This window comes from Cajanus cajan, chromosome 10 (assembly GCF_000230855.2).
Source record: "Cajanus cajan strain Asha chromosome 10, NIPB_CcT2T_4, whole genome shotgun sequence".
Lineage (NCBI taxonomy): Eukaryota > Viridiplantae > Streptophyta > Magnoliopsida > Fabales > Fabaceae > Cajanus > Cajanus cajan.
The window spans coordinates 22,183,867-22,193,709 of NC_138526.1; the positions used below are offsets into that span (position 1 = coordinate 22,183,867).

General features: G+C 33.1%; 1 protein-coding gene across 1 annotated transcript; it reads left to right on the forward strand.

The window, feature by feature from the left end:
- The first annotated feature begins 557 nt into the window (after window positions 1-557).
- LOC145952372 (uncharacterized) lies at window positions 558-9,601 on the forward strand. The gene is made up of 5 exons (XM_083064725.1): window positions 558-951; window positions 5,832-5,939; window positions 6,023-6,237; window positions 6,584-6,743; window positions 6,934-9,601. The coding sequence occupies exons 1-5, from the start codon at window positions 558-560 to the stop codon at window positions 9,381-9,383; spliced, it is 3,327 nt and encodes a 1,108-aa protein (XP_082920851.1). The 3' UTR covers window positions 9,384-9,601.
- The last annotated feature ends 242 nt before the right edge of the window (window positions 9,602-9,843 follow it).

The window sequence follows — 9,843 nt, forward strand, 5'->3', positions numbered from 1 at the left end:
TGACAATTATTTAATGACAATAATTTAATTGTCGTTATATATAAAAATATTAATGGCTAATATATAATAACCACTAAAAATATATTTATATTACACTAAAGTTTATTATTAGCAATAATTATTTATTAGAATTAGAGATAAGATAATTAAATAGTATATAAGTGAGTAATAACTATCACCTTACAGTTCATTTTATAAGGTTGAATTAGACTCCTAATTCACTATTCTAAATTGGTATCAAATCACCCATTATTACCAAGTTCAATAGTGCTATAAAATAATTAAAGAACAACTTTCACCTTATAAATCTCATATCTCTTAAGAGACAAGATAATTAAAAAAATAAATTAAAAAATATATAAATAGAAGACAACCCTCATCTTACAAATCTCACATCGAGTAGAAATAAAAAAGTATATAAGTTATGAATTTAGAAAATAAAATTATAGGAATAAATTATTTAAAGTAAAGGAGACAATTGAAAAAAATAACTTTTGATGATGGATCTAACTTGTGAGAGGTATAGTAGGTTGTTTTCTATCTCTAACAATAAAGAAATGTCTGTGGCGGATATGAAATTATGTAGGGAGGCGGAGAGTGGGTGGAATTGGTGTTGGAGGAGGCAATTATTTCAATGGGAGCAATCTCAGTTATCACTTTTGATGATGGATCTAACTTGTGTTCAAATGGATGATACAAATGATGATTCTTGGAAGTGGTCAGCTGATCCAAGCGGACTGTATTCAGTCAAGTCAGGCTACTATATAATTGTTAATGCCTCAATTTCTGCAGAAATCCCTCTTCATAAGTTCATATGGTGTAGGCTTGTCCCTTCCAAGGTTTCTTGTTTTGCTTGGAGGGTGTTGCTTGACAGAATCCCAACCAAAGTTAATCTTGCAAAGAGGAATTTGTTACTGTCTTCTAATTCTGGTTGTGTGTGGTGTAATCAAGGTCTTGATACCTCCTGCCATATATTTTTTGAGTGTTCCTTTGCATACCAGGTTTGGATGTTGTGTTTGGATTGGTGTGGCCTCTTTGCTGCTCATCAAAATAATTTCATATCTCATTTTGAGCAGTTCCTAGGCCTTCCGAGTTGTGGTGCTAAAAATCAGTACAAATGGGCGGTGATCTGGTTGGCTTCAATTTGGAATATTTGGTTGGCGAGAAATGAAGCTGTATTTACTAATATATAAATTCACATCTCCAAATGATCTGGTTGAATTGATAAAACTACGCTCTTGGAAGTGGCTGAAAGCTAAAGATCTTGATTGTTACTATCCGTTCTCTTGTTGGTCAAGGGAACCTGCTGCATGTCTTAATCTTTATTAAGTTAACTGTATATGAGTTGGAGTACCCCTTGTACTCGCTTTTAATATATTTCATTTTGCCTACCAAAAAAAAAATTGAAAAAAATAACTTTTAATAACCTTTAAAATGGCTACTATAATTGCTACTAAAAAAATAAGTTTTTTCGATAATTTAGTAGATCTTTACCAGTATTTTATATAAATGTCGGTAATAGAATTAGCGACCATGAATACACCAACCATTATTTAAATGCTAGTAAAAAAATAATGGTCATTTATATGGTCGTTAAATAATAAATTAATTGCTACAAAAAAAAACTAATTTTAATGTAGTGTTGAGAAGTTAAAGCTAGCAAACATTTTTTGCATTATATGATGATAAATTTTAATTTAAGTATGAAAAAAAACGTTGGACAGAGGGCAGTGGCAGACCTAGAAACTTAAGTCAATTGGGTAGTTTATTTAAAAAATAAAAAATTATTTATTATATATATACATATATATATATATATATATATATATATATATATATGAATTAAGAAACAAATATTACAAAACACACATTAATTAGAAATAAAAAGCGATCTGAAAAGAGATTAAAATATAAAAAGTAAACTAACAAATAAAAGACAATTTAAGAACAATGGTTCAAAATATAAATTTAAAGAGAACAAAACTAGGTTCGTCACTAGTGGGGAGATTATAAGTAATTTAAAATGTAGTACTATTTTCGTTCCTTTTTAATAGTTTAAAGTTGTTATATACAAGATCAAGAAATTTAAGAAATTTCCCAGTTTTTCCTAAAATAATTTTGATTTTTTCTTATATACCCCTTTTATTTTTGTTTTGTAATAAATGTATATTAATTGTTAATGTATAAATTAATTAAAATTTATATGAGACATAAGAGTATATAATTAACAAAAAATAATTAATATTGTATGAACTATGAGAATGAGATAAATAAAAAATAAAAACAACAATTCAAAAGAAATGGAAAGAGTATAAGTTATTTGAAATTTAATACTCACTCTCTCGACTTATATATAAACAAATAAAATCAATTTCACATAGATTAAGAAAGTTTATTAAAATTATTTAATTTTCACAAGTTCACATAAAATATATATCATATTTCCTAAAATAATTTTAGCCACATCCATGATAGATAATACTCTCATTTATTAACATAGGAGTGTTTTTGTGTTAAGAATACATTAAATAAAGTTGACTTCAATAAAATTTATTTATATTTTATTTAAAACAAAATAATTTTTTTTCTTCTTAAAAATAGGTTCAAAGGGAGTAACTATCGGGACTTGATAAAATTGTGTGTATGATCAAGAATTGAATGTAGATGAACATATTTAATTAGGAAATTTAGTTATTTATCAATTATCTCTTGAGTATAACATGAAAGTATGAAATATATATTTTTAAATAAATTTAAATATGTTTTAATCTTTATAAATATTATTATGTTTTTACTTAGTCATTGTAAATATTTTTGTCATTTTTGAATTCGTGACATTTTTTTTTAGTATTTTTTAGTCATTATCATTAATTATAGTTAGTTTAGTGTTAAAATATTAAAATAAAATGTTAATTAAGAAAATTAAAAATAATATTTCTAATGTCTATATATTTAAATATTTTAAATTATAAAGATGTATTTGTATTGATGGAAAATAAAAAATGAAATGCATGGAAAAGTTAATCTAGGTTTATTTAAATAATGATGGAATAAGACAAAATCTACTTCATTAGTTTCATTACTTATTCTTATTTTTCTTCCGTCCAAAGTTTGTGTGCACTAGATGAAATGAAGTTTTTTAAATTATAAAATTACTATTTTAACCTTATAAAAATTATCTAGAAAATAATCATTAGCCTCTTCTATCTTCATATTTCATGATTTTCTTCTTCTTATTTACATCATTTATCTTTTTAATTTTCTTTTTCTATACATTCTATAAATTTTTCTTCAATCTTCTACTACTAATAAACCACAATCCATTTTCCCCCCCTCTCGATAAGTGCTTTTCTCTTCGCATATTGATTCTCCATTTAAAAGTGTGCTTTTTTCCTTCTTGTTTCCTTTTTCGATTGAATATTGGTTTATTTAAGCATAGATCTTTTTCATGTTGTCTTAGCATTGACATTAGTTGAGGTGCTCTATTTCTTTATGTGGATGTATTTTTAATAATATTTTTCTCTTGCATAAAAATGTAAAAAGATAGGCTAATATAATAATTAAAAATTATACTTTATTTTTCTTGTCCGTTTTCAAACAATAGAATGAAATCTTTGTTTCATTCAATTATAAGTTAATTGTCCAAATAATGGAAACATTTTAAATTTATTTACTTCAATCCATTTTATTTTATTATATTTCATCTCATTATTTAATCCCGATCCAAATATAACTTTAGAAATTAAATATATGTTTTGCTGTGATTTTAGTACAACAAATATTTTTATGTTTTACATTTTATGATGTTATCCTATGTTATGATCACACGTTAATTAACCAACCATTATAAAAGAAAAATTTTATTTATTTTACATTTTTATGAATAAAATGGAAGATAGGAGAGAAAAATATGGTAGAGGAGTCAATGACTTGTATCAATATCTACTTAATGATTAGTTAAAATTTGGTAGTATTTAATTTAACCTAAGACTTTAATTACTGAACTAAAGGTCGACAAAGACTTGTCAAATAAATTTTACTTCTAATGTCAATCTTTAAAATGTAAGATTTAATGATAGTAAAGATGTCAAACCAAATCAAGAAGGATGAGAGAGTATCTAAAGAAAATGGTATATATTATAACAAAATTTAGATACAAAATCTTTGGTGTAATAAATATTATATTTCAATTAAAGTTAAAGTTTTATCTTAATATTATATACATTTATTAAATACAAATATTATTGTTCTCACCTGAGATCGGTATAGGGACGATCTCTTGATGAGATTGGTGAGCCTCTTCTGCTTCACACGTTGATCACTCCGAGATGAGAGTGGTACCTGCAAAAGGGACTCCGATGCTTAAGTTAGTCCTTGTAGGTGTGCGGTTCTCGTATATATAATACACGTACCTTGTGTAAATTAGGGTTTTTCCCTTAGGCGAGGATAGGGTTTGTTGCGGCCTAGTGAGGTTGTGGGCTTGTCTGTTTGGCCGATGTCCTTGGGTGACCAGGTACTGAGGTGGGCCTCGGTGTTCGATGTTGATGGTACACTAGCCTGCTGAGCTCTAAGCACCTTGGGGCGAGGAGCTTATACCGAGTTTGGGATGGTCGGGTGGAGGGTCGTGACCTTTCATTTCCGCACCTTGGGCTAAACGCCACGTGTTGTCAGAGGGTCGCTTTGTTTCTTGAAACGTCGGCGGCTATAATAAAGAGAGACGACTCATAATGATGTGACACACCCTGTCATTATGAGTCCCATTTAATGCGCCCCCTCTTGTCGTATACAGGTTTTGGTTTTAAACATTGGGGGTCTTCATTTCCCTCCTTACTTTTGCTTTCTTCGTTACCATTCTATTCTCTATCCTTGCTTGCTTTACTGTGCTTGTGTATTCCCGGTGGTGCCTCTGTCTTCTATTTTTGTTGTTTTACGAGTCTTCGAGGGTTAGTCTTAGGGCATTCCAGGTACTTTTTCCTTATCCTCGTACATCTTCCCTTTCTGTTCTTACTTAGTAGCGTCGCGGGTATGGTTGGCAACAGAGAACAGGGTTCCGTTCCCTCTCAGGCTGCCTTGGAAAAGGGCAAGGGAAAGGCCCAGGTTTAGGACAAGGGTGTGGTGGTTGCCAGGGGGATAGCCATTGATGAAGATGGAAAACAGAAAAAGAGGGGGGAACAACCAGCGGGATTCACATCCTATCATCTCCGTTCCCCGCTATGAGTGGGTTGGGGGAGACGTGGGGGAGTTCGAGAGTAGGTTTAGGACCTTCCTTGAGGTGAATGCTCTTTAGAATTCGCTGACGATCTATACGTCGGCCATTTCCAAGCTTATCTGGGTTGAGCCTTGCCAACCTGGTGAGTGTGTGTACCTGTCGAGTACAATGAATACCCTGTTTTTCTATATGTACCGGTGTCTCTTTAGGGACCTCGGTGTTTGTCTCCCCTTCACGCAGTTTAAGTGCTCCTTCCTTAAGCACGTCAACGTCGCTCTTTGTCAACATCACCCCAACAGTTGGGGATTTCTCCGAGCTTTTCAAGTTTTATGCTTGGCTATAGGGATAGGTGCGTTGCTTCCTACTTTCCTTCACTTCTATCAGTTGAAATTGGGCGAGCCTTCCTTAGGTTAGGTTTCCCTTAGTGGTAGTAAGGTTAGGGGGTTGTTCCAACTTTACTCCCAATCTTACAAAAATTTTAAGGAGTTTCTTCAGGTTCGCCTTGTAAATGCCGACCCGAGAACTGAGGAGGTTTTTCACCTCGAGGGGGAGCCGAGGTTTCCCTTCTTCTAGCAGCAGAATTTGGTTAAGTTTAATGGTTCCGGATGCATTCGCTTGTCAGCTTTGGATAAGGCTGACATAGCCAATCTCGAGAAGCTTCCTTGCTCGTTGGACAACAAGCTCGTCCTTGCCCTTGCCGATTTGATGGATAAAGAGAAGGGTTTGGAAAGTGAGTACTTTGCGATTGTGATTACTGAATTTACTAAGTACTTGTTGTCGCTTTAATAACTTTTGTGTTGCTTGTGTTTGCAGAGCTGATAGGAAAAAGTAAGTGGCGTGAGTTTAAGGCAAAGTTCAAGACTAAAGAGCTCGAGGTGTTGGATCCTAGCGAGGAGGAGGTTCATGCCTTGCGGCCTTGCCATAAGAGGAAGAAGGAGCACAAGGAGGTGGCCGAGGCTTCGGTTGGCCCGGTGCTAGAGGAGGTGACGTCTGCTGCTGCCGAGCTCGCGGTGATGATTGAATTGACTGTGAGTCCCCGAGCTAAGACTCCAACAAGCAAGGACGGAGCCAAGGGGGGACCTACGAGTGCCACGGCCCCCCCAACAATTTTAATTTTTTTTATATACATATATATTACTATATGGCACCCCCTATTTTTAATATAAACTCATATGTATAATTAAATGAATAACCCAAATTTATTTTTTTATTCAACTTTTGGACTTCTGGTACGGCCTGCTATGTGGTATCACTTTGGAATTTTTTTTTTTTTAAAAAAATGTAGCGCCTCATTTGATCATTCCAATTCTTGCCTTCTCAATTCTCAAGTAACACTGGCAATAGGAATAGGATTGGGTAGTGACTATTGACTAGTTAGCATCACAATTCACAGCTTGCACCACGTCAATCAATAATCATCAATTCGTCATTGATTCTTATTTCATAACAACACCTGCACCGCATCATTGGTTCTTCAATCTCTCCTTGGCTCCTTGCGTCTTCAATCTCTCTTTTTATTTTAGTTCTTCAAAAGGTAAATTAACACTTCTTTTTTGTTACTAATATTTTAATGAATGTTTTCTTTTAATTGTTTTAATATTTTCCCCTTTGCTATTATGCTGAAAACCCTTTTCCCCTCAATTTAATTAGAATTTGTTAAGAGTGTTACTGTGTTAGTGTTGTTGCCTATTTCGTATGATTTTTATAGTTTTAAATTCTTTTAGGTTCAATGAAGATGAGGAAGACAACTATTGAATCATTTTTCAAAAGAAAAGAGAGAGATGATGAAGAAACACTGTCTAATACACCAATTTCAAATTTAGATACAAATGTTGATGATGTTGCTGAAGTTGATGAGCAACAGCCACCTCCTCCCAAAGCTTTGAGGACTGAACAAGAAACAATTGAGAGTGGTACCTTGATTCGCGATCCTGGAAAACGTTTACAAATTTGGAACTATCCTATTAATCAACAAGATGATATTCGTAGGGCGTATGTGAAGTTTGGACCATATCAATTTTTAATGGATTTGTATCCACTTTCAGGTCTTGAAGATCATCCTCGCCGATTTCAAGCTCATTGGTTTAGAATGTTTTCTTGGTTAGAATATTCACCGGAAAAAGATGCTGCCTATTGTTTTCCATGTTTTTTATTTTCTAAAAAACCAAGTCCATTCACTTCGGCAGGATTTAGAAATTGGAAGAAAGTGAATAATGGAAAAGATTGTGCATTTTTATCTCACATGGGGAAAAATATTAATTCTGTTCACAATGCTGCTCTTAGATGTTTAGAAGATTTCAAGAATCAATCATGCCACATTGATAAAGTGTTGAACAAGCAAACTTCACAGCAAATTCTAAGCAATCGGTTGCGTCTTAAAGTATCCATCGATGTGGTTAAATGGTTGACATTTCAAGCTTGTGCTTTTAGAGGACGTGATGAGAGTTTGTGGTCAACAAATCGAGGTAACTTTCTTGAAATGATTAAACTCTTAGCTTCTTATAATAACGAAGTAGATCAAGTTGTCTTGGAGAATGCTCCTCAAAATGCAAAATACACTTCACCTACTATTCAAAAAGAAATTTTAAATATTTTTGCTAGAAGGGTGCAAAATGAAATTCGAGAAGAGATTGGTGATGCAAAATTTTGTTTGATTATTGATGAAGCTCGAGATGAATCTAAGAGAGAACAAATGGCTATTGTTATTAGATTTGTTGATAAGAATGGATTTGTTAAAGAGCGCTTCTTGGATTTAGTACATGTGAAAGATACTACATCATCCACTCTTAAGCAAGAAATCTGTTTAGTATTGTCTAATCATAATCTCAACATTGAAAATATTAGAGGCCAAGGATATGATGGAGCTAGTAATATGCGTGGAGAGTGGAATGGTTTGCAAGCTCTTATTCTTCAAGAATGTCCTTATGCATATTATGTACATTGTTTGGCTCATCAGTTACAATTAGCTCTTGTTGCTGCATCTAAAGATTCAAGTGATGTTCATGCTTTTTTTCAAAACTTGAGTAGGATTGTTAATGTTGTGTGTTCTTCTTGCAAACGCAATGATGAGTTACATGATGCTTATGAGACTGAAATTGCACGTTTGGTTGCAAATGATGAGATTGAAACTGGGAGGGGAGCTAATCAAATTGGCACACTACAAAGACCTGGAGATACTAGATGGAGTTCTCATTTCAATTCAATATGTAGCCTTCTACGCATGTTTAATGCAACTACTTCAGTTCTTGAAGATTTGGTGGTTAATGGAACTGGCTCTCAACGAGGTGATGCTACTTATGCTTTCAGAGTATTGATGTCTTTTGAATTTGTTTTCATTTTACATGTTATGAAAGAAATTATGGGAATCACAGACAAGCTTTGTCAAGCTTTGCAGCAAAAGAATCAAGACATTGTGAATGCTATGTGTTTGGTTTCTAGCACAAAGTCACTAATTCAAAAGTTAAGGGATTTTGGTTGGGATTCTCTTTTAGAAAATGTTAACTCTTTTTGCAATAGCCGAGGTGTACCAATTCCTGATATGAGTGCTACTTACTCTGACATAATTCGAACTCGGCTTAAAAAGGATTCTGTGACAGTTGAGCATCATTATCGTGTAGATATATTTACTGCAGCGATAGATTATCAATTGAAAGAATTGAATAGTAGATTCAGCGAGCAATCAACTGAACTTCTTATGTTGAGTGTAGCTTTGGATCCTAAAGATGCATTCAAATCATTTAATGCTTGTGATATTTGTAGTCTAGCTAAGAAATTTTACTCTTCAGATTTTTCTGACCAAGAAATGATTCATATGGAATATGAATTGCAACATTATGAGTTTGATGTGCCAAAGGATCCCAAATTTCATAATTTGTCAACTCTTGGTGAATTATGTCAAAAACTAGTAGAGGTTGGCAAATCAAATGTTTATCCTTTAATTGATCGATTGATACGACTTGTTCTTACTCTGCCCGTGTCAATAGCAACTACAGAACGTGCTTTTTCAGCTATGAAGATTATAAAAACAAGTTTGCGCAACAAGATGGAAGATGGTTTTCTTACTGACTACATGATTGTTTATATTGAGAAGGAGATTGCACGAAGATTTACAACTGATATGATAATTGATGATTTTTACTTCATGAAACAACGACGGGCACAACTTAAGAAATAAAGGTACATACTTGAATAACTTGATCTTGCAATATGTTCGATATATTTATCAAATGTAAATATGAGAAATAATTTTTATTAAATTATGTTAATTATTATCTAGTTTTGTCAGATAATATGCTTTTGATACTTTAATTTTCATTTATTATAAATTATATATTATTTATTCTCGGCCCCCCAGTATTGAAATCCTGGCTCCGTCCCTGCCAACAAGGTAACCTATAACCGAGGTCCCTCCATAATAGTAGGTACTAAAATGGGTTAATCATGTGATAGCATACCTTGTTTGGTTGCTAAGTTATTTTGCTTAAATTGCCTTTTTTTGTAGGTGGTTGCTTCGGTAGTCAATCCTGAGGTGGGCCCCAGTCTTGTTAGTGCAAGGGTGCCTTCGGAAACTCCTATTGCCGCCACGACGCCCGTTCCTCGTGCCTTCGCTATGGAATCCTAGTCTCACTGCCAAG

Excerpts from the sequence above, each read along its gene's own strand:
- LOC145952372 (XM_083064725.1), top strand. The coding sequence starts at position 558 with ATGTCTGTGGCGGATATGAAATTATGTAGGGAGGCGGAGAGTGGGTGG. Across the intron at positions 952-5,831 it reads TTGTGTGTGGTGTAATCAAG|CTTTGGATAAGGCTGACATA; the intron begins GTCTTGATACCT and ends TTCGCTTGTCAG. Across the intron at positions 5,940-6,022 it reads TAAAGAGAAGGGTTTGGAAA|AGCTGATAGGAAAAAGTAAG; the intron begins GTGAGTACTTTG and ends TTGTGTTTGCAG.